We start from the raw sequence: 22,715 nt of genomic DNA, 5'->3' as shown, positions 1-22,715 counted from the left end.
CTGATTTGCTTATCTGCTGCTGTATCCCTTTCGAACTATTTCCACGTGGTCGAACTTTATGTGAACTTTTCCTTTGGTTCGTGGGGTAGCGATTCGTGATGCGACATCTAGGTCGATTCATATCCTGCGATAGCAGAAGGAAAAGCTAGCTCTTGCGGCATGAGGGTGGTCGATGGGTTCCCATGCGTTTTTTGTTTCAATCGACGAGTACTGACTGTTTCTTCCGGCGGCTTAGACAATTGAATCCGGTATTTTTAAGCGCCTGACGGATTCTTTGCGGTGATGACATATTATGACGACATAGGGTCGCTGGTGATGTTAAGACCTCTCCTTTCCAAGATTTATCCGGACGAGTTTGGACAACATAACAAAGGGACCGTCCACTAACTTGGTCTTTATTGCATGCGCTTCTAACTTGCGCACGTTTTGTGATTTGCCCTTCTGTTAATGAATGTATTTCTTTAACACTGAAGACACATGTCCTCCCTCTGAAGCGAATGATTCAATCATGCTAAGGCACCAGTCCTATCTCAGGTACATCTGGCTTCGTGTGATGATTCCGACTCTCGCCTTTAACAAAGTTAGGTGTAATAATTGTCTGAGTCATAATGAATTCCAGAAGCTTGATTTGGCCATTTGGACTGACGTAATGAGTTTTAGACAGCGCTCAGCATCTGAAACTTTCCTTCTATCTAAGAGCCCCGTACTTGATCCACGGGTGCCCGCGTTGCACCCGAGCATCGTTTACCCAAGGTTACCACGTTCCCCTGTTGTCTTAAACCAGAACAATAATGGCTGTGCAGCAGCATGTGTCATGTGACCATGGTCTGTGCGTGTGAATTGATTTGACGTTGTATCTTGCTCCCGTCATTGTTGTTTGCCGAAATCTGCGCATTGACCACCGTGCTTGGCGTCATTCGCAACCATGTCCTCCTCGTCGGCCACCGTCTGCCCCAACGTCGGACCATACAAAGGCAAAATAACCCACAGATCGTGGGCCCAGCTCCCCGAGGAGCTCGTCAGGTAAGAATAGCCCCATTCTTCTCTTCGATGTCGCGTGCTGAAATCCGAAATCCTTTCAGGCAAATCGCTACGTTCTATATACTGGATGTGTCTTCAAACCGTACTTATCCGACGATGTGGGACTTTCGAGAGCTCTGGCATGCTAGGATGGCCTATACAGCTATACGCGACGGCATGGAGTTGGAGAGAATCATGGCGGTGTGCCCACAATGGCTGAAATCTCGTGAGTACCAGTTTTTTTCTCACACATTTGGATACCATCCCGTCGATTCTCCCGGCATCTGGATCATCGTAGAGGCTATAGCCACTCGAGGGCGCCACAAACCAATGTCGACGGGACTTTTTTCCTTTTGCGGATGATGTTTTCCTGGGAAAGGCTTGCATAGTCTCATTGCGTCGTGGATGGCTTGCTTCACTGGCGGTGGTCGTTCTGGATTCCCTACGTCTCCTGGCTGTCTTTTTTGTTGCACCGACCAAGGCGCTGTTGATGGCAGTTGTCATGACCCTTCGTGTAGCGAAGCGAACCGCGCCGCTGTTTTCAGCCGGGCTTTGTTACTGATTTATCTCGAGTCGGTTCCCGTTGTCTTATGATATGACCCCTTTTCCTTCTCATTTTCCTGCCTTTGTGCTCAGCAATATTTCATCATGACTGACGTCCATCATTTCTAGTGGAAACACATCTTTTTTGGCATCATGCCGTCAGTGTCATCGATCCCGTTGACTTCTTAGGACACTACGCGCTCGCGGCCGCCCCCACCACCGCCACAACGAACAGCTCAAACGGTCTACCGTATCCCGAGCGTCTCCCTCCGTATCAACATTATCGTAATATCCTCAGCTATTCGTGCGCCATTTGCCGGATAAACTACCCCCATATCAACCACGGCCTCGGCCAAGCGAAGCGCGCCGTTCGTTCCCTTACTCTAGGTGTCGTTGGCATCTGTCGCGACCACGATCGCCACAAGACGAGCTACTGCGGCGTCTGCTATCGGGAAGCCACCCGGGAACGCGACTTGAGCCGTGACCGTGTTGGGTGCATGTCCAATGAAGATCTCGAAACCTGGCCTGGAATCGATGCGACGTGCAAGCAGTGCCGCAAGGATGGTTTGTTTCGGAGAGCGTACGCGCGAGTGGAAGATCAAGAGGCGCTGGGTATGTTGGGGTCGAAAGATATCGACGACGAAGCGCGAGCAGCAGTCGAGGGCTTCCTTACCTTCGCTGATGGCACCGTACGGCGGACGCTTGAGACGGTCCAGGATAGGCTGTGGTTGAAGAAGCAGACGAGAATGCGACAGTTTAGGTCCCTCGTCGCTGCGAACCGTTATGAAACACGCGAGGACGGCCTGCAGCAGCTCACTGCCTACCGGGCGGCGCTACGTGCTCATGATAGTGATGAGGACCTGGATATGGATGCAAGTGATTTTGATGAGGAGGAAGAGGAGGATCCCGAGATCGAGCAGCGGTCGCTAGAGGATCACAGCGCCAAAAGCATGGCCCTGGGTGACTGGGCACGCAACCGTATATTGGATGGGTTCTGGGTGACACCTTGCGACCAATGGATGTCTGGTACAATGCTACAGGTTTCTCGTGCAGAACATCCCTGTCCGTGGACGCGTGGAGAGGACGACAGCGGCGAACAGCGTCCTCGGCAAGCAACGATTTTGGGCGACGTTCCACCATCGTACAGCCTATGCGAGCACGCGAACTACGCGTACATGAAGGAGCTTCGGACCCTGCTCCTCCCGCCGATGAAGAATATCGTCCGGAGATTGGTCATCGAGTGTGCCGCTGATGGGTACGATGCCGTGAGGAAGGCGACTAAGATGTCATTGGACGATGTTGTTCAGGAGCTCAAAGATGAGGCGGTCTGGTTTGATGGATTCGATTGGCTAGAGAGGAGGAGGAACGACCGACTAGAGGCGCGCAAGAATGAAGAAAGAACGAGAGCCACGGAAGAGAGCAATAGCAGTGACGACTCTTCGCTATCGAGCAAATCGGACGGATCGACTACCAGCCCAGTCCTCTCGACATCGACGTTTCAGACGACGCCTTCCCCGCCACCGAAGGAAGCCGTGTTGATCCCAGTGTCGCCTATCCTCGATCCTCCACGGCTGCTAAGACCGATCCTGTATATTCCTGAATCGCTGATCCACCTGCCGGAGCAGAGTTTGGAGGTGTTCAAAGGCGTGAGTTTTCCGGTTTTCGTTCATTCTTCTTTTTCTGATTTTGATCAGATCTGGAGGGATGCCTGCCGGCCGCTTTATCATTGCCGGTGCAAGATATGCGAGCGAGCCAAGGCTGCGGAGGGCGTTGTTCACGTACCTCCCGAGGATGTCACTCAGCCTGTTACGGCTGCGGCGGAGATTCGGCTGCCGTCTCCCGAGGTCGTACCAGTTGATGCTGACGATGAGGACATCGACTACGATTCGTACTATGACGAGGAGTTTTACTCCGAGGAGGATGAGGAGACGTGGAGTCCCTCCGGCGATCGTAAGTCGCCCGAGGTGCCAGACCCACCTACCAGGAAAAGGTCGTTCGATGATGTAGCTGAGCCCGTAAGGTCGGGGACGCCACCCAAAAAGCTAAAAGTCGACGTAGAGGTAGAGGTCGACGAGCCGGAACCGCAGTTGAAGAAGAGGAACTCGGAGGAGCTCGAAGTCGTTGAGGATGGCGCTCAGAGGAAGCGGTTTAAAACCGAGGATGTCGTCGAGTCGCCACCGACGTCATTGGAGAATAGTGACCACTCAAGCTCGGTCGAGGCGGAGGAGATTCGATAAATGATTGGATGTTTTTCTTGTTTCTCGCATATGCTTTCCTCCGAGTTGCTGCCTGTATTATATCCAATTGATTTTTGCATACCTTTCGTTCGCTTCCCTGTGCTGTATACACCTGTTCTCGTAATTTTGTGGCCCCAAATATGTTTGTATTCATATTGGATGTATCTTATATCGTTTGAATACAATTCAGAGCGAACCGTTGCTATTGTCTACGGCAAGTTATGGCAACATGGATATGTATTGAATTTCTTTCAGGTGAGAAGCAATCTAATCCCTTTGTGAAAGCGCCATTTGGTGTACAAAGACAAGCGAAGTACCGGCATTCTGATTTCCCCATCTGCTGGCAAACATTCAACATACTACTGCTGACATTTCCACCGGTTTGTGCGCTGGAACATGATACAATCAATGCGGGGTACTGCGTCCGATGCGGAAATTCTGCGGGGAAGCATTCAATGTGGTCTCTTTTTTTTTTCTCGTAACCTCGCGCTAGTGTGAAGCCTAGGCTTTGGTTAGGAACACCAGTTTTGATGCCCAGCGATGAGCGTTGACGGGTAAAGAATGGACGCTCAACTCACCTTGTCTTTATTGGGAGAAAAAATGCTACTGTAATCGTCGTGGAGGTAAAAAACCGAGTCTTGTCGTGAAAGTGACTAGCCTACTAGTGAGAGTGTTACCCTGGTTTGTGCAGGATCGTGTCACCGGCGAACGTGTGAACTTGTATCAAGCGCAGCGCTTGTCTCTCTCATATTTCGTAGGCAATGCGTGCAGATCGATCAGGTCAGTAGTTACTTTTGCAGCGCTCGCTATTTTTGTTCTCTAAACATCAGCAGACAAACAACATTTGAAACCGCCTACTTGTACTACCAGTGGCCGGTGGGGGATGAAGTAGCAAAGATACATCTCATCCCCAGAACCGTTCATTCGGGGAATATAGCATATAACATTAATCCGCTGCTGGCATGCGTCGTAAAGCAGGCCAATACAAACATTCCCGGAACAAAAGATTTGTCGCATTAAAGGGATGATTAATACATGCAGTACGAATAAGAATAAGGTTATACGGAACTTGAATACAAGAAAATATTAGCCTAACTGATCATGAACACAAAATGTATATCGATAATACTCAATAGTGAGATGAATGGGAAGAAGGATCAGGGGAGACAGAGAGAACACTGAACTTTCGCCAGATGGTTTCCTCGCTGGAAGACTCTTCTGCTGAGTTGCAGTCATCACGTTCCTTCATTTTGGTGGAATCATCGCCCTCCTGAGTGTCATCACCACTCTCTGAAGTCGGAGGAAGGGGAATGGTGAAAGAGAATCGGAAGCGCGAGACGCTCTCCTCGTCAAAAGATGGCGAGGAATTGGGCTTGTGAGCAGGAGGAGAGGGAGAAGAGCTATACTCGCTGTCATGGAGGCTACGACGCGGATATACGACGACGTCCCCATCTCGGTCGACCTTCCACATCTTTTGGTCCTTTCTGACGCGTTGAACAAGAAGCCGACAGGCCTGGGTGAGCGCGTACATGGTTGTCTCGCGAAGGAGAGTGGAATTATTATTCAGTAGGGAGGAAGAGGGGAATTCATCTTCTTCGGAGACGGCGCGCTAGATACCAGGGTCAGTAAATGCTGCACAGGTATCTGCGTGAAACTGACCAGTGCACACCGTGACTTCCTGCCGTTCGACTTCAGGGGACGGATGAATTGTTGGATTGGGGAGTATGGCTCGGGCATGATGAAAACAGAGAGAGAGGATAGATTTTGTCAATGGTAACTTTGAGGAGGGACTATACGAAGCAGATGAGGAGTATCATGTTTAGGTGGTTTTTATATAGCTGCTTTGCATGGTCCAGAGCAGGTTGATTTCTAGATCCTTGGCGAGCCTCGGGAGATGCCTGTACCTCTGTCGATTATCCAACGGATGACTAGAAGACAAGACCATGCAATGATGAAATATCAAGATCCAAAAAGATTTTCGTGTTGGATGTGAACTGCGGCAGGTCCCGAGATGAAAACTGGCGGGGAGCTCCTTTGCTGTCCCTGATGATTGATCGAGAACCTCGTAATTAACCGCTAGGTGTTCCTTTCTTTGACCGACAGGCAAGTGCAACTTCAATTCTACTGTCTACAGAAGATATTGCTGCTTCCATCGTAGTTGAGACCTATGATTTATTGTTGACATTGCAACATTCTTCTGTGTTCCACGAGAAGGGAAACTATGCAAAGAGAACTTCGGCGCGATTGACTCATTTAAATGAACCACATTGATGCCGGTCGTGATAGACACTGACCAAGCCGGGGAAGGGCTGATCTAGTTTCGTAAGGGTACGAGAGTTAAGGAGGTGAATGATCTCGGTGATATCCGCAAGTGCCTGGGAACGTGGGTGCTGTTCTATGGAAACGGATGAGGTCTCGGTTCATACATATGCGTAAGTGCATATCCGATGAGTGATTGACGTTGAACCCTAGTCCAAATTTAGGCTGTGTACCAAAATATTTTTGGAAAAGAAAATGACGAGTGAATGAATTCAGGAAACCTGAACACACGGACGGTCGAATAGATTTCATTCGACTTCTTTAAGTAACTGGACTAATCAATAGTTGGATTCATGAATGTTAGGTGCAGTTCAAGCTAGGCAGATTATACGCTAATAGAGGCACCAGCTCTGCGTATGAAAGCGACGGATACAAAGGCCATACACCGATGAATGCAGTCTGGACTTTTCGCCATCATGTAAGGAAAAAAGTTTGTGTAGCCTTTCATCCCTTGAAGGTCGACCGTAAGTGGCGCAGGGATGTGGGATATGCGTAACTGTTGTCGACCATAGAATTGGATCCAGTGCGAAACCCGAGAAATCAAAAAAAACTTACAGCGTTGTTTACTCCGGAAGTCTGATACAAAGAAGCGATGTAGAAAATGAGTGAAGGAAGCTGGTACAATCCACAGGTTTTCCGCGTTAGAAGGATAGAATTCGACTGTATGGATCTTGCCCTCGATGTATCACAAGAAATTACCAGGCTGATGCACATGATTAATAAGGCAAGGCCTCGTCGATGGCTTGTCTCATTGTCAATCAGGTCTTTCCGATATCATCATCCCTGTATGTAAAGTGTCAGATCGTCATATGGAACCTCGGACCGAACGATCCTGGATCAGGGAGGGCACCGTGTTCTCCGATGATGAAGTGCCCACTGTAATGGCGAAGCCTAGAATTTCGGTACCGTGGGACCTTAATTCTATGGTGATGAAGAACTTGGGGTAGGCTGTTTGAACAGTTCTTAGTCCAGCAATATAACTGACCATAACCACCAATTCAATTGGGATGAAAGGTCCAGAGTTGTAATCATATATAGTCTCTGGCAAAAATGATAAGATTTCAGACGAGAATCCTCGATTTGGTCAGACTAACCGAGAACGTAAAGGGTAGTGCTTCAAGTTGCTCGTCAAGTAAGCACTTCTGACGACTTGCCCCGGTGCATTGAACAATCGGCCGTTGCCTTGAAATTGCATTTATCATTGTAGATCCAACGAAGCAGGATATGAATACCCCTGATTTGGTGTCGATGGAACGAAAGGGGCACCCACAAGGCAAAGGGTCCATTTCCGTTCGCGTCGTGGGTCCTTTGGACGCGAAACACTGCGCAGGGAAGTCCCTTTGATGGTATTGGAATTGACATTCGACCCAATGTCGACCATCGCTCGCTTACTTGCATGATCGCCGCTGGCACCCCGCAGTTAGATGGAATACACCCGGAAGCTCGATAAGTGTAAACTCGCGAAAGAAGGAAATAGCGCCTTTCCATGGTCGTACAGAAGTCCAATAAGTATTATATCGCAATTAATTATCCTAATTTCAAAAAACTTACTAGTAAAGCAGCTCAGTCTGTAGAGTAGTCATGAATGCCATGCATGTACTGATGACCAGTTCCCACCTGATCCCACGCGCTTCGACAACGTCTTTGATCTCCGTATCGGCGGACGCCGAGCACCTCGTAGTCAGATTATTAGAGAACAGGGTACATCCCCGGCATGTTCCTGTTGAAGAGCAATGTCAGATTAACTTGCCTCCCTTCTTAGCTCCAAAATCCCGCTCAGCTCATTCCGCGATATGCAGGATGGCGCTGTATTTCCTAGAAAATAGTCTCGGTTAATTTATCTATGCAATGCATAATGGCGCTTACAGGGAGATCAACGTGAGCCACGGCGAAGATCTTATGAGAAAGATATCTGCTCGTCTGATCGTCCTTCGTCGGATGGTAGCGATTTCCTGGGAGGTAGTAACACAGCGACGCAGCACCGGCCGGATCTACTGCACCATGCATCCATCTGTAGAATGTCGATTACATTACGCGAGACACCATCAGAAGGTAAAATATACCATTATCGGTATCGTTTTCTCTTGTGAATCCTCAGGCGGACCGAGACTTTTGGATTAGGTAACCTCGCTCTCGGATTCTGCAACCTTATTTATCGTTTCGCGATCGCGTCAACATCTATGACAGGGTAGCCGCCTGTTTTCATTACCGCAATGACTTCCCTGATGCCGAGTCCCTTGAGAACCAGCATGGAAGGGCTGTTCCGGAACACAGCTTGGCGTATTCACTGGTAACCCATTTTCATAGAAGATAGCCTGGCCACGAAGACGTCGTTAAGGCCCACCCTGACTAACGAAGACTACGAAGAGACGGACCTCTATTGGTTCCATGAACACCGAAAAGCCATGAGTCTTAACACCCAATGTGACTAAGAGAACCTGATTTTTCGCAGTCAAAATACCGAGGGCATTGCTCGAATGGCATAAACCAAGAACGAGACGTAGGGCAGGAGACTCTATTGGAAAGTCGGTGCGACAAGATCGTGGGTATAAATGCATATTACGCCTTAGTGCGTATTTCCTCGGTCTTCTTGTTGGGTCTCTTACCCTTGCGTTGTAGACATATTTGTGCCTAAACACACATTCTGCGTACGCCAGTCGATCGGAAGGCAGCCGTTTTTTGAGCGGCCCACTACGAAGCAAACTTTTGGTGCCGGAGACATTCGAGAATTTACATAGAAGACAATCGTCCATCCATAGTCATCTTCCTCTTTGTATTAGTCAAATACGAACCTCAAATAGGATCAGCCACTAAGAGACGCCTCCTGTATAGGATGTCTGATTTCAGCAAATGCGCCTTTATATTGATGGTTTACGACAACTGTCAGTGGGATGTTTGAGTAAAAATGGTACTCAGCTTTCCGAAATTGAAGAGACTGACGACTAGACAGCATAGTGAATATTGTCAGTAATGAAATTTTCTAGAGATTTGACAAAATACATGATTAGAACAAGAGCAGAAACACAAAAGGAACGTACTCAAACGCGAATGATTTAGAAGGCCGTATTGGGTCTCGCCAGTACGCTTAGCACTCTCTACGCACTGTATAGATGGTCCTATCGAGTCTGTTTTACCGATCAATATATCTGTTCACGTTAACTGGAAGTGAAGCTGGGGATAATCATCTACGACCTGGGTTAATAAATATTAAAATTACGCGTCAATACAGCAGCAAGTGCTTACCGACGATGACTGAGGCAGCGTTCGGATGTTCAAACATGAGTACAAGGTCCATCCTTCCCCAAAGTGAGAGCGTCCTCTCGACGTAGACTATCAAGGGAGGGATTCTTTGCGAATACTTTTCGGCTGAGTACGAGTGGCGCGACGTCAGAAACCACTGAGCAGGGGCATCAATGTAGCTGCCAAGATGAAATCGTTCGATCATTGGCTAACAGTAATTTCTCTACGATCCGTTGTTGATAACATTCAAGACAATGCACCCCTCAATACAGGAAGAGACAGTACCATCATGCCGTGGAACTTTCGCGCAGCCGTCCAGGAAGACTTGGTCTCAGATGACCGGTAGCAATTAGAATCATACAACCAGCCGAATATCGAAGCGACAGAACGGACCGTCGAAATTGGCGTAGATGTTGGGAGAAGGGCAACGGGAATTGTATCTGAAGAATACCGATATTATCATGATGAAGAGCGTAGCGGCTACGGTATTATCAATAAACCGGTGACATTGAAAATACGTTTTCTTTCACGGAGTTTGTACTGGTTTATCTGCAGCCTCAAGACTGAGTAGCGGAAAGCTTTCATCCTTTGAGACTTCACCAACGTTGAGCCTGTCTTGGGGAAAGTATGAAGATTGAAGGAATGAGTTCGGTGGGAAGGTGCGTACCGCAGCAACGATCGAGAGGTGTGACCTTGGGTGCCGCGTTGTAGCGTAGCGAGATCTTCTTTAGGCGATTCTATAGCCCATGGATCCCTTGTCTGGACTGTCAACGGAATCAACCTAGTTGACCGCTCCACCACGCATGTGGTCGAAACCCTCTGTAGAGTCTCGTGGTTGAGATCATTTTCTTTCCATGCAGTGACCCTATCGCAGGATGCAGTGGGATCCGAGTACGTAGGCAGAGTGCGGTAAAAGACTGGCTCGTGCAGAACCTTCCCTATGGTAAGGCGATGTCCAACTCGGGGGATTGTGAGCTTCCATTTAGCAGCTGATGGTACCATTAGAATGAGAAAGAAGAATAAAGGAACAAAATGGCACACCCACGGCGCTGGCGTTGTACACCAAGATAGTCAATGTGAATAGATCGACGTCTTTCTCCAGAGAAAATGTCTGCCACGGTCATGTTAGGTAGGGAACCGTCTGAATGAATAGTCGTCGCACCTGCTCCTAGTACTTTCCTAGCGTTGGATCCGGCACCTCGTGAACACTGCTGGGAAGACCGACTTGATCGTGTCTTCTGTACCTACGCTCTTTGTCTCTATATGAAATCAATATCTCCAGACCGCCGAGAACGACGGCGCGCTATGCGTAATGATGTTAATGGACGAAAATAGATGGACGCCTTGCGAAGGGGAGGATCGCTGCTGCAGTCGTGTTAGGTAGGAAGGTGTCTGAATGGGCGGTGAGCATACCTATTTCTAATGCTTGCAGCATTGAAACCAGACCTCTTGAAGGATAACTGAGTTCACATTGGCCACGAAAGCGTCTTCATATGGTTCCATGATACATTAAGCGGTTGACAACGTTGAAGGTTCGAAGGGCGTTTCTGAGAGCTGCGCGTTCTCCTCGGTACACCGTACGCGTGGCGAGCTCTGTCAACCGATGATTTTTTCGACATTGGGAGATATGAAAAAGGCAATATTGAATACTGGAGAGAACGATAAGCGTGAAAGGGCGGAGAGGGAGAACAAATGACTTGCATTAGCCATGGAATCTAAGAAAATGGACCCGGGTGATCCGGGCCGCGTATTATCAAAGCATCGACAAATACTCCAGATCAAATTGCCGTCCTCTCTTGCCTTTCGCCGTCACCCTCAAACTAAGGCGCACGCTCTTCGTCCAATGAAAGGCCAGGCGGTCCAAATCCTTGGAAATTTGGGAGGAATCAGCAAAGGACCACGTAAACCAGGCTGTCTCTGATATCTCAGACTCTTTTTACGCGTTCGGAAGGTTAGACACAGCCAGTTAAGTGAAACCCTGACCTTTAAATTTATCCCTCGTCAAAACTATTTCCTCCAGCTATTATCACGATTTACTGGGATATTCGCATCAGCATCAGTTCAATTACGTACTGACTTGCGGTTACAGTCATAACGTTATCTGCCACCGTCAAACACGAATAAAAGCATTTCTCTTCGCAGTTTCCAATGTCAAGGTATAGCTGCCCGAGGTTGCATGTGCGACGTGAAGCCCACGTGGAACGATCTCACATATAGAGGAGAGGTAACATTTCATATTCATTTACAATCGCTGACACAAACAAGCAGGAACACTTTCAAGCACATGGTGCTTCTGCACTGAATTGAAACACAGTTCTGCCAGCGCTCGGCAAAATGCAGACGCGCTCTGTCGGTTAATAACTCTTGTGAACAACGGTCCGATTAGCATGTATACCAGGGTAATGCTGTAGTTAGCCACCGCTGCACAACAGTGAGTCAGTTTTCATATGATGCGGTCGCTATTGCTAATTTGTTAGCCAGAACGGCCTGTTTCTTAACCAGCAATGCGCCTCCCACCAGAGATAACTGACGGAGTCATCGACGAAATCCGCTATGAACATCATGCCCTCCTATCATGTTCCCTCGTCTCCAGTCGATCTTTGTTGAGTCAGAGTTTGCAGTGACGGATGTTTTGGTTCCAGGGAGAGATACGCCTCCTGCAAGCGAGCATTACCTTAGTTATTAGAGTCCAACGTATGCTCGCGCTATGTAATCGAGTGAGGGAGATAGGATGAAATAGAGTCTGACGTGGGACCGTTGTGTTTCAGTAGATTATTACCCTAGTGCGGCTCGGGTCCATATTTTATGGTAGGATCACAGCCCTATGCCGGCTTGATATTCTTTTGTGGATCCCTACGTCACGAACATTAATACCTCTTCCCAGAAACATTATTGCTCTGGAGACTTGGTGAAAGCCTGTCTCTCTTGATTCTTCAGGTATTATCTCATTGAAATTTGACTGAAAGTCGAATTCTATGTAAGAGAATGGACCTAACTGGATATAATCTTCCACAGAGACATTAGGACAAAACCAGTGCTTTTTTGAATGTATTCCCTGGGCAGAGAATGCAGTCGCATTCGGTAATTGGCCTTGCAGCAGTGTATTACTATTAGAAGCTAGGGAAGAGGCACCCCACGTGACAATGAATGGTGAATTATAAGGGAAACACAACATGGCGCTTCGGTGTAATAGCTGAGCGTCCGATATGGGAATACAGGTAACGATTTTTTCCCGGCTAGTTCGATCCCTTTGGTTGAAACTTGATGTTTCGTTTTCGGAAGGAAGAAACACGATTCCGATCACCATTAATTCATCTTTATTCATGTAACATTCATTCTCCTCCATCACAGATCACTCTTACCAACCACTCTGTGACATCTTTTCTCTACGAGGCAACAACGACGCACATCAGTACGGAAAAGCTGCATCCGGTAAGGGACACTCACAGGAGGACGATATGGAGCACACTTCTCAGCTCTTCTCTGTTAAAGACCATCAAGATTAAATGAGGCCACAAACCGGATTTATATACCTTGAACACCTTATTACCAATAGGTCGCAATAATGAACCCGGACCCATTCATCGGGGATATACGATCCAAATCCATGATCAACAGTTATCCATCGCACCATGTCACCAAAATCGCTTGCGCCAGAATGAAGTCAAGTGCGAAGGAACTATACAACGCTGGACAGATTAATCTGCACATGGATACGCGCCATGAATTAGCATCACCCGTACCATACATATCCCCAACGGGAAGAAGCTTGGGGATCGACACCGCGGCTTCGAATTGGACTAGGGCAAACCCAAGAATCCACAAAGCGATGCCGGTTCTTTGACAATGCTACTCCGTCTCGGAACAATGTTCATCCAGAGATAACCAAGCGGCTCCTCTCCCAAAAGGCGCAGACGCAGAGATGCGGCAGCCACATAAAGTATCAAATATCTCTGACCCGAAGCCGGAGTCACAGTAATATTGAGCTGTAATGGTGGCGAGGATCGTCTCCGAACTCGAAGGTCCTATCCAGCATGATTCACCTCATCCAGCGCGCTATCAATACCAATTGTTCTTGAGGGAGACAGTGAGGGAAGGAGGGAAGGAGGGAAAGGAAGGATAAAGAGATCGATTGAAGGACGCGCCGTTTTATACCAGTCGGGAGGCCATATTCGGGGGCGGGGGATCTGCTTTCAATGACGTTTGTTTGTTCGTCACCGTCATCCGTGGTTCAAAGCCTGCGCCAACCGCCAAATTCAAGGCTTAGAGTAGCTGTTTATCGATCTGATCGGGAGAGTAAATACGTTAATGTTTCAGAAAAGAGCGGAGAAGAGCTTTTTAGCGACACCGCCAAATATTCAGCGAGAGAAAAAGAAAGCTAGTTTCACGCTTTAGTCTGCTAATTAGGAAAGTCGTGTATTCTTTCTTCGCATCCGCTACACAGGGACATCACCTACCACCGGCCCGTAGTGCATAAGAAAGTGACACTCATGTCACGCAAGGAGAACCAAAACAAAGCCGCGAGAAACAGGTATTCGTCGGACTAAATATAAATTCAGTGTAAGTGAAAAATGTCGGCCAAGCTGAGAGCCATAGGGTAAAATCAATTTGTAATTTAAAATTCGATTTTCACAGGGCCAATTCATGATTCAATGGAAACAATCTCTGCACCTTAACATCTATTTCTTACTAGTCTCAGCAGTGACGCGCCTGATCAAGTCCTTATTGTGCGAAGACAAAACATTTATGAAACGAAGCCGGCCCTCGGTCATTGCCGGATCCTTCCCTTCCTGGCCATCACCAACTGAACTTTTTAGCACGAGCGGGTACTACCTAAAACACCGGGTTAACAGGCTCCACGCTGAATAATGGGTCGTTACTCTGATGTCTCGTACTTGCCATAAACACGGCAACATGCAGCCTTCCTTCTCAGCGTAGCCAGGGACGATAACAACGGCGACAAGCAATGTTTTGTGTTCAGATTCTCGTAACTCTGGAGATGATACATGACCAAAGTACTGGAACCGTCGATCTGGAATAATCGACAATCTTTGTCAGAACAATCTATGGCCACTGGTTGCCTGATGCTCAAGTCTTTCTCTCGTCTATATCGAGCTTAGATCCTGTGCTTTAGCACCCGAACAACGCTGCAGGCAAAGGAACACTCCAAGAACAATGTTTAGCTACAATCCTATGGCAAAGTCGCGGGTAAGTAACGGGCTACATTTCTCTGGACCATTACCCTTGAATAAAGGGATGGGAAGGACAGAACGCCACAAACCCGAATTTGACTTTGCATAATGACCTCCGCGTCGGCCTGTTCTTCAGGACAATGCCACGCAGGATGTCTTGATTGTTCATCGCTTTCAGTCACGGGACCACGTCTCGTCTCTCAAAATCCCGGCTGAATGTTGTCTTTTCATCGTATCCTCTATGTCTTCTGATGATTTTCTGTCATGTATCGGGTATGTTCCCACACAATTCTCATGTTCTGTGGCACTGACATCGTGCAGGAGTGGTCTCCCATTCGCGATGGTCCAAGAACCTGGTGATCATTCGTACGTCTACCCACTCTTCACACTCTCTCATACATGCCTGATATCCTTTCTCAGCGGTGATGATGAGTCCTCTCTGTCCTCCTCACACTCAGAAACCTCCCCGCCAAGCAGTAGTGGCGGTGTGCTTTTCGACCTCACTTTCACGCTCTTAGACGTGTCGAGCAGGTACCTGTCTATGTTCCTTGTCATTTATTATTGATCTGATGCATTCGTAGCACCGACGTTCCGCGGACGAACGTGTTTTCAGATGGCTTCGTTAGCGAACCGGACGAGATGAACACGTAGGTCGTGGCTTTTTTCTCGTTCGCGCTTATTAACGGGATCCATGTCGCGTCATGCTAGGCATTCTGTCGTTCCAGCCACTATGTCGGTTGGCATTGAGGTCGATGACCAGTTCTGGCATGGCAGGACAGGCCGCGATGTGGACGGTCTCGTTGTAGGTGGCCACTACGGTGGTGCCGATGTTGGGCATGTACCCATGAATCAGATCCACGCGTCTTCGCTCAAGTCACTCCTTCAGCACGAATGCTCCGTTCATGGAAGGATGTACTGTGGACAAGTGAGCGGTATATTTTTCTCCTCATAGGATCATACTCACTGGATTAGCTCGGTATTGCCTCATTCATTCGCTAGGGGTAATGATTTCGAACGTCATTCACATGGCAACGTGTATGGCTTTGGAATGTGTTCGCACGGTGGCCACGACCTTGAAGCTTTCGTACCTCGTGCTTGGTGGGAAAACAGGTATGTTGCTTTGATTTGCTTCCGCATTCTGTTATTAACTTCCATTGAGTGATGGAACTATGAGGTCATCATCGACGACGGTTTCACGTAAAAGCCAATTCTACCTCCAAAGCGAAAATGATGGGTACACAAGAGAATGTGGCTCGAACATCCCTGTTGGCGAGAACCCTACACGTTCAGGGTATGTGTATCCTTGTTCTCCAACACATCCATTGACACCGAAAGTAGACACACTCTCCTAGCTACTTGTTCGAATTTTCTTGCTTTCGGTAGGTCTGGTTCAACCCAGACGCACTCCCATTCCTTGATTCCCGGAAGGTCTGCCCCAACGTCAAGCTCGGATCCTTCCAACTCATTTCTTTCAGTCCATTCCTCATCCTACACTCAACGATACATCATACCTGGTACGCCGAACTACATGCCACCCCATGATGAATACCCAGTGGCGTCATCCTCGAAAATCAATCTCGACAAAACGGTCACCCAGGAAGAACTGTCGGTCAATCGGCATTTCATCAATGACGCGTCGTTCAACAGTATCAGGCGCATCGGACAGTGCGTCTACACTATTTCTCCCTCTTTGAATAGACTTACATTGACATGCAAGGCTCCGACTCAGAAATCTAAGGGAAAATGTGGTTCCTCGAAGACGTCTCAGTACGTCTTCCTTCTCGGTTTTATTTGACGTATTTGCTCACTTTCGATCAAAGGAAACCTCCATACGAGCGAACTCTCTGTCGCAAACAGTTAATACTGTGCATGATTTTCCGACCGTTTCTTCCTTCCCTCACTGACTGTTATTATTGTAGGCCTCCACCTCTCGGCTTGGCGTCGTTTTTGTAAGTCGTTATCGTTCTCAGCCAGTTATCTGCTCACTCTAAACCAATCCAGTGAGGACGGAAGAAATACATATGTTCCTCTAACAAAGTTCCAACTCAGTCGGCTCATCAAATTGTACACGGTTCCCCCAAACGCCACAGTCGAGACATATTTCTATGGAATCCAACGTATCGACAGACCGGACAACCTCTACATCTGTCCAATAAATACGTGTCGAGCCGAAATCACTCTCGAAACTCTCAAGGCGCACTACCTCGCCCATCACACCACCGTCAACTGCGATTCCGCCTGTCCAAGTCAGACCAAAGACCCGGCTGCGAGACATACCGATCGCTGCCTGTGGTTTGTTCATTGTGAAGAACATAGATATACGGCGATGTTTTCAGTCGCAGAGGCCACAGCTCACTTTGAAGATGTTCATTTGCGTCCCCGTGGTGTGCAGTGTCCTCACTGCAAAAACTTCTATCAATCTAAACGGCTTCTGTACAATCACATGTGTACAAATGCTTGCAAGAACCTGCAATCCCACAGACGTGGATAGTAATAGAATTACCTAAATACATTCATATGTAGTATAGTGACCATCCTGTATCGATTAGTACACACTCAAATGTCCGGTTTTACATCCTCAGTATGTATGGCAGTAAGATCGAATGTAACCAGGAACGGGACGTAATGACACCCATTCTTTCGATGTCGCCAAAATTCAGAACAGGGTTTTATTGAAACAGTCTTTAGAGGAATGAATTAAGGGTGCATCGTTCATCGAGAACGATTTATAGTCGAGAAACAGGACTGGCGAGAGGGACAATGCTTGTTTGTGAGAATATATTCACTATTAAACTGTGGATGATATTGGATCTCCGGTATCAGGACTAGAGGAGGGACAGAGACTCTTGTATGTGCCATTCTCATCGCGTTATCCACCGTTACAGAGGATTGGAATAAATACGTCTGCTTACGATAAATCTCGAATCAGCTGTTCTCCACTTATACTAACATTTCCGGACATTTCATGTGTTCAGAGATCAGTAAACCGATGAAGGGAAGTGGACAACCTTTTGAAATCCCATCCACAAAATTCGCCGACCAGGAGAGGCGGCGCAGAAGAAAAGAATTGAGGAGGCTCCTCGCCTGCATCTTTAAACATGGATAGATCTACCCTGACATACCTTGAGATGAAAGTATGAAGGTGTGGTACGTTTTTGAAAAGAGCCAAAAAAGTTGGTGCTTGTGAGACGAAGGAGAGTCGGTCTCCGATGCCGTCGGATGCGAACTTGAAAATCAGAAGGGGTAGATCTTCGGGAAGACTAATGGGAGCAAGGATAGACATGTGGTTGTCGAGGTCGCATTGATCGTTCTGTAGTTCACATTTCAGATCAGATATCAGGGACTTTTGTAGTCTCACTTCTTGGTCTCTACATCGGACTTCGCTCTCGAGTATAGGGGTTGTGTCACGAACGGATGAATCAAGGTCTGCAGCTGAGCATCCACCACGGATGAGTGCGAAAATCGTTTCGTTCTTCTTGTGAAGTGTAGCCTTTCAGTTGTTGAGATGGAGACATGAGGATTAACATTGTTTCATTTCGGCGACGTTCAGCGTCTCCTATAATTATTCTTTGTGAGCCTGACTTACTCTTCGAGTAGAGATAGATACAAATCAAGCTGCGTGTCTGTCAACGACGCTGCAGTCGTAAAGTCCCCAAAATAGACATGCACGGATCGTGTCTTTCGTATCTATTAGATAGGAATTCGGTAGGGCCGGTTTACGCCTTCCTCGAGCATCAAGGATATCCAAATGTGGTGGAACAGCAGCTTGGAAGAGCCAGAATTTGATAAGGAAAGGGACCAGTTGCGAAGCTAATACTTTTGACTACGCAAGTGGGAAAACGAGTCTCCGTTTCGTTCGTCGCTCTAAAATCGGTGATGGGGTAGGGAGTGAGAATCAGAAACACCACCTGTACAGCTTCCGAAGACGAATTTGGTAATCGACCCTTACTAGCTAAGCATCATGGCGCGCCCAAATGAAACCCATCACGGACTTCTATCGCCATTTAAATCGAGCTGCATGACCCGTTTGAGCTTAGGATGAAGAGGCTTGATGCTGAACATTGAACCTTCGAGCTTGTCACGCTGAACGCAATGTATAGCACAACAGATGCAGATGGAAGAATGTGTGTACTGGATCCCATCTTCTGTATTATCACTTCTCCCGCAGCAGCAAATCACAGAATATGAATGAAAGATTTATAACATTTAACACCATTTTACGAAGTATTCCTCCGTATGCAACAGGCCTAGCATATTGGACCACAGTTCAAATTCAACAAGAAACATTACAGCTCTTTTTGTGACCCGTCCGATGTCTTGTTTCAATGTCGCGGTCCATGGCAGTGAAGTGAAAAATGAAACTCGGCATGTCTCAAGTAGTGTGAGAACATAGACATTCATTCGTCACTCTCTAACTCACTGACTCACTCGATCAGATGAATCTGACTGAGACTACTGAGACTACGATGTCCTTCTATTTCAAGATTAACACATGGTAGACACTAGCACTCATTTTCATTTAAGTCTGGATCTCCCTCGCACCTCCAAAGTTCTTCATCAAATTTTCCCCAAGGAGCATCAGAAATGGTAAGCACTTTTCCTTTAGTCCTTCTCCCCTTTAACAAATGAAATCATGCAGGTTACCTGTCCTAAATGCGAGTTTGGTGCTGTAGTCCCTTACACACCTTCTGTCAATGCTATTGAACTCTTGCAATTGGGAGCCTCATCACACGACATCTGTCATGCCTCTCTGTCTGACGACATCACCAATCTTGAAGAGGAGCTACAAACAATTGAATCTCTCTTCATACAAATCAGAGATCGACGAGACAGGATTCTCAAGGACCTCGGCTGCTGCAAGGCCCTCCTGGCACCGATCCGTTGTTTGCCTCGAGAGTTGTTACTTGAAATATTTGACCTCGCATCTTCTGATGTTCCTGATCCTCATCATGCTCCATGGATCCTCGGTCAAGTGTGTTCCACATGGCGGTGCATTTCTCGTTCTTGTCCCTCCTTATGGACAAGAGTCTGCATTGCTAAAAATTTCCACCACTATTCTCCTATGTTCTTTGAACAATACGCCTCTCTCTCCAGAGACCTACCCATGCATATCTCCATAAACTACCTGGATAGTGAAACAATGAATGTTCTCAGTGGCATAGTCCTCCATCCGGAACGTTGGTCAACTTTAGAGCTGCACACAAATGCAGCAGAGTTGGTTAAGCTGCTATACCTAGCATCCAAGTCATCCCCAGCCATTCAATTGATGAAACTTCATATCAGACTCTTAGATGTCATTCAACCATGGATCGATGCCAAAGTGTCACACAAGCTCTTCTCCTCATCGCCTATCCAAGATGTCACTTTTCAATATACTTTATATCGGTGTATGCCAATAAACTTGACCAAGCTATGCAAGTTCCATGTATATTCATATGATCCTGCTGAACTCCATGACATGCTACAACATGCACAATGTCTAGCTGAATTCACTATAACACCAGCTCCACATCCTCGTGATTTTTCTGCACCAATTTCATATCCTCATATATGCCACACCTCTCTCCAACGGCTTACATTTGTCATTTCTAGGGCAAATACACATCATTTTGACAAAGTCCCAGTCACTTTCGACTATGTCACTCTCCCTGCGCTCCAGGAGTTCAGTATTCTACAGCCAGAAAACTGTATTATCTTCGGAGTCACTTTCGATGCTGTCGAGTACTCCCGTCTGATTAATCTCTTTCAGCGGTCAGAGTGCAATTTGACTATTATCACCTTGTCCATACCTGTTTCTGTTGAACTGTTCCTTGATCCCATCCTCATGCAATCCCCTGCTCTCCAAAAGCTGGACATCACCATTAATACAGCAACAGCAAGGGATACCTTTAAAGCTTTGGAATCTGGGAGAGGGAAAGCCCCACATCTAAGGGAGCTGTGCATTAGAGAGGTTACAATGCAGATGGGAAATATGGATCTTGTGAAAGAGATGGATGGATTTCATGTGATGGTCCTTTCCAGATTGGACAGTGATAGTCACCTGGCAAAACTAAGACTATTACTGCTGGGCTGTGATTGGAACATGCACCGAGCCAGCCCATTCCCTGACAAGTCACCACTCCATGACTTGTTCAGGATCAAGAATCAAGGAATATACACTGAGTTCTTATTGGATCAGGAGGATTGCAAAACTGCTTGTATTGTTCATCAGAGTAATGCATGAGCTCGCTCTTCAGTGTTCAGACTGAGTTTGGCCTTAAGAGACAGATGGCCTCCAATGTTGAGGTGCCATATATTATACAGGTTGTAAGGTATATTATACCATATATTCTACAGATTGTATGCCATTTGGGTATTGTTAAGTCATGTAGAGTAGTAGAATAGAACGAAATACATTTGCTAAGTCTAGGAACAAAACCAAAAATTAAAGAATGTCCGAGTCGGTGTGTAACCACTAAGAAATCACAAAGAGAACGTGTTTTGACTACAATTGGCAAATCGTGATTTGCCCTGTGCGGGATGCAACTGCGATCCTCCCGACATCTTCATCATAGTCCAATGAGATCCATGGATCTCTCGTATTGATACACAAATTATAGACACAGGGATATCCTGTGTCGTTGAGTGGACCAGGAAATACAGCAGCAATGATTGCCTCATCACTCCGTTCGCTCCAGCCTGAAAACCAGTGGCTTTGGTCGGAATGGATCCAAACGGCCGTTGCCCGCTTGCCAAGGACGACCTTTGGACATCCGATAGTTCTCTTGGGCGAGTGCGTTTTAGCGATGAGCGTTGGCGGGAAGGATGATATGGAGTAGTATTGGAAACATTTACAATTGATATCTGCGGAAGACATATCGCCACGGATAAGAATGGAGGTGGGGGTTGCACTGGCGCCGTCAATGGGTTCAAAGGAATATTGGTCGACAGGCATTCGTGATGGAAGGACATAGCGAGAAATGGACCTGGTGCATACTACGAGGATGGTGGGCGGGGTTATGATGGTTTCGAGGCAATGATCGGATGGTGTGTCAAGGTGTGCGAGCTCGCCGGTCTTCCAGTTACGGATGATTGTTTCGGAGGTGCGATTGGTTAGTGCTAGAAAGTCGCCGGCGAGGGTGACAAGGAAGAGGTTGACATCGAGAGAGAAGACTTCAAACAAATGACCATCGTCGTGCAAACACAGGAGCGCAATTCTTTGCGATCTTTAGAAATCAGTAGTTGTTCAGAAGGTTTGATCATTTAGAAGATTGAAAGATGCTCACAATGAGACTGCGATGGCAGCTTCAGACTCTGGGTTATCGTTAACCTTCACATCTGTGAATCCACCGTCGTTCAGGAGAGGGGTCCATATCGAGCACTTGGACCACAGCAAGATGTTCCAAATCACCAGGGATTTTCCCTCAGATACGGCCAGCAACCACTTGTGTCCTCGCCCTGGAAGCAACTTGACCTCTGATACAGGCCTCTCGGTATAAAATGTCTTTATCATAGGTGATTGAGGAATCTGAGAACGCCATTGGCCTGCGAGTCGGTACGAATTTCGTACGTGGTGCTCGAGATCTGTTGTGGTATCAAATATTTCAAGAGGGAATGGGTATTCATTTGGTAGAATGTCGTGGTTTAGAATATTGATCCATATGTGTTCTTCCCTCGTGAGTTCATCGAATCGCCTACATGTCTGAGGATTCATATTTAGCAGCAAGTATCATAGGGCGAGAAGATCATTACCTGTCGCAATGCAAGTATATGAGGCACTGAGAGAAACGTGATAGTGTGTATGAGCACATTGTCGTCGAGCAGCGTCAAGTTCATGTTTAAGAGTATTGGGCCGATCGATCCTTTAACTAAGCAGGGTGTTTCAGAATGAAAGCATGGACTGGTGGTATATGCACGACTTGACGACTACCTGGTTTGAGTCCTGATCAAAAAATCTCCCAGCTTTTTGATACTGTTTTTTCTGCCACCACAGCGGCTTGTTGCTATGCGGGTTCCTAAAAGAGCATGATAACACCATTGGTTTATCGTTGAGTACCAAGGTTCGAGTCCCAGCCAAAGATTCTCTATTAGAGATTGGCGAACCGTAGACGATGAAACTCAGAGCCAGGGACTGAAGCGTCGGGTGTAAAGAGAACCAAGGGACCTTTGTAGGATCGTTGATGAG

At 47.2% G+C, this 22,715-nt stretch overlaps 9 protein-coding genes across 9 annotated transcripts; 5 read left to right on the top strand and 4 right to left on the bottom strand.

Annotated features, from left to right (window-relative positions):
- The first annotated feature begins 855 nt into the window (after nt 1-855).
- BT62DRAFT_939239 (uncharacterized protein) lies at nt 856-4,010 on the top strand. Its single transcript, XM_043187685.1, has 4 exons — nt 856-1,023; nt 1,083-1,246; nt 1,693-3,209; nt 3,258-4,010. Exons 1-4 carry the CDS (start codon nt 926-928, stop codon nt 3,798-3,800), a joined length of 2,322 nt encoding a protein of 773 aa, XP_043032663.1. The 5' UTR covers nt 856-925; the 3' UTR covers nt 3,801-4,010.
- Nucleotides 4,011-4,929: 919 nt separating this feature from the next.
- BT62DRAFT_1061774 (uncharacterized protein) lies at nt 4,930-5,537 on the bottom strand (the record flags this gene model as incomplete). The annotated part of the gene is made up of 2 exons (XM_043178626.1): nt 4,930-5,409; nt 5,460-5,537. 2 exons carry the CDS (start codon nt 5,535-5,537, stop codon nt 4,930-4,932), a joined length of 558 nt encoding a protein of 185 aa, XP_043032662.1.
- Nucleotides 5,538-7,709: 2,172 nt separating this feature from the next.
- BT62DRAFT_1014305 (uncharacterized protein) lies at nt 7,710-8,857 on the top strand (the record flags this gene model as incomplete). Its single annotated transcript, XM_043178192.1, has 7 exons — nt 7,710-7,927; nt 7,988-8,171; nt 8,218-8,240; nt 8,307-8,399; nt 8,458-8,543; nt 8,572-8,688; nt 8,739-8,857. 7 exons carry the CDS (start codon nt 7,710-7,712, stop codon nt 8,855-8,857), a joined length of 840 nt encoding a protein of 279 aa, XP_043032661.1.
- Nucleotides 8,858-9,752: 895 nt separating this feature from the next.
- On the bottom strand, nt 9,753-10,483 carry BT62DRAFT_998405 (uncharacterized protein; the record flags this gene model as incomplete). The annotated part of the gene is made up of 3 exons (XM_043190719.1): nt 9,753-9,839; nt 10,027-10,348; nt 10,405-10,483. Coding segments are annotated over 3 exons (486 nt in total), but the record flags the coding sequence as incomplete, so codon positions are not given.
- A 2,441-nt stretch (nt 10,484-12,924) lies between these two features.
- On the top strand, nt 12,925-13,626 carry BT62DRAFT_1014303 (uncharacterized protein; the record flags this gene model as incomplete). Its single annotated transcript, XM_043178191.1, has 4 exons — nt 12,925-13,194; nt 13,250-13,299; nt 13,362-13,446; nt 13,498-13,626. 4 exons carry the CDS (start codon nt 12,925-12,927, stop codon nt 13,624-13,626), a joined length of 534 nt encoding a protein of 177 aa, XP_043032659.1.
- An 884-nt stretch (nt 13,627-14,510) lies between these two features.
- BT62DRAFT_797859 (uncharacterized protein) lies at nt 14,511-15,785 on the top strand. Its single transcript, XM_043182329.1, has 7 exons — nt 14,511-14,824; nt 14,873-14,917; nt 14,972-15,082; nt 15,133-15,198; nt 15,260-15,476; nt 15,524-15,661; nt 15,711-15,785. The coding sequence occupies exons 1-6, from the start codon at nt 14,793-14,795 to the stop codon at nt 15,548-15,550; spliced, it is 498 nt and encodes a 165-aa protein (XP_043032658.1). The 5' UTR covers nt 14,511-14,792; the 3' UTR covers nt 15,551-15,661; nt 15,711-15,785.
- A 1,737-nt stretch (nt 15,786-17,522) lies between these two features.
- BT62DRAFT_1081765 (uncharacterized protein) lies at nt 17,523-18,286 on the bottom strand (the record flags this gene model as incomplete). Its single annotated transcript, XM_043179708.1, has 4 exons — nt 17,523-17,861; nt 17,924-18,026; nt 18,138-18,229; nt 18,272-18,286. 4 exons carry the CDS (start codon nt 18,284-18,286, stop codon nt 17,523-17,525), a joined length of 549 nt encoding a protein of 182 aa, XP_043032657.1.
- An 849-nt stretch (nt 18,287-19,135) lies between these two features.
- Nucleotides 19,136-19,774, top strand: BT62DRAFT_924882 (uncharacterized protein; the record flags this gene model as incomplete). Its single annotated transcript, XM_043184673.1, has 3 exons — nt 19,136-19,138; nt 19,191-19,523; nt 19,706-19,774. The coding sequence occupies 3 exons, from the start codon at nt 19,136-19,138 to the stop codon at nt 19,772-19,774; spliced, it is 405 nt and encodes a 134-aa protein (XP_043032656.1).
- A 1,119-nt stretch (nt 19,775-20,893) lies between these two features.
- BT62DRAFT_797834 (uncharacterized protein) lies at nt 20,894-22,715 on the bottom strand. Its single transcript, XM_043182328.1, has 4 exons — nt 22,461-22,715; nt 22,283-22,398; nt 21,817-22,232; nt 20,894-21,756 (listed from the first exon to the last, which is right to left on the bottom strand). Exons 2-4 carry the CDS (start codon nt 22,364-22,366, stop codon nt 21,036-21,038), a joined length of 1,221 nt encoding a protein of 406 aa, XP_043032655.1. The 5' UTR covers nt 22,367-22,398; nt 22,461-22,715; the 3' UTR covers nt 20,894-21,035.

This window comes from Guyanagaster necrorhizus (assembly GCF_019112545.1).
Source record: "Guyanagaster necrorhizus MCA 3950 unplaced genomic scaffold BT62scaffold_91, whole genome shotgun sequence".
Taxonomy (NCBI): Eukaryota; Fungi; Basidiomycota; class Agaricomycetes; order Agaricales; family Physalacriaceae; genus Guyanagaster; species Guyanagaster necrorhizus.
Note: the sequence above shows the minus strand (reverse complement) of the source record. Positions and strands in the feature narration are given on the sequence as shown.

Bases quoted from the DNA above. Each gene is read 5' to 3' on its own strand.
- BT62DRAFT_797834 (XM_043182328.1), bottom strand. From the start codon at position 22,366: ATGAACTTGACGCTGCTCGACGACAATGTGCTCATACACACTATCACG. The intron at 22,233-22,282 runs GTAATGATCTTC...ATGAATCCTCAG, and splicing joins ATATACTTGCATTGCGACAG to ACATGTAGGCGATTCGATGA. The intron at 21,757-21,816 runs GTGAGCATCTTT...TGATTTCTAAAG, and splicing joins GCTGCCATCGCAGTCTCATT to ATCGCAAAGAATTGCGCTCC.
- BT62DRAFT_939239 (XM_043187685.1), top strand. From the start codon at position 926: ATGTCCTCCTCGTCGGCCACCGTCTGCCCCAACGTCGGACCATACAAA. The intron at 1,024-1,082 runs GTAAGAATAGCC...AAATCCTTTCAG, and splicing joins CTCCCCGAGGAGCTCGTCAG to GCAAATCGCTACGTTCTATA. The intron at 1,247-1,692 runs GTGAGTACCAGT...CATCATTTCTAG, and splicing joins CCCACAATGGCTGAAATCTC to TGGAAACACATCTTTTTTGG.
- BT62DRAFT_797859 (XM_043182329.1), top strand. From the start codon at position 14,793: ATGTCTTCTGATGATTTTCTGTCATGTATCGG. The intron at 15,083-15,132 runs GTACCTGTCTAT...ATGCATTCGTAG, and splicing joins CTCTTAGACGTGTCGAGCAG to CACCGACGTTCCGCGGACGA. The intron at 15,477-15,523 runs GTGAGCGGTATA...TCACTGGATTAG, and splicing joins GAAGGATGTACTGTGGACAA to CTCGGTATTGCCTCATTCAT.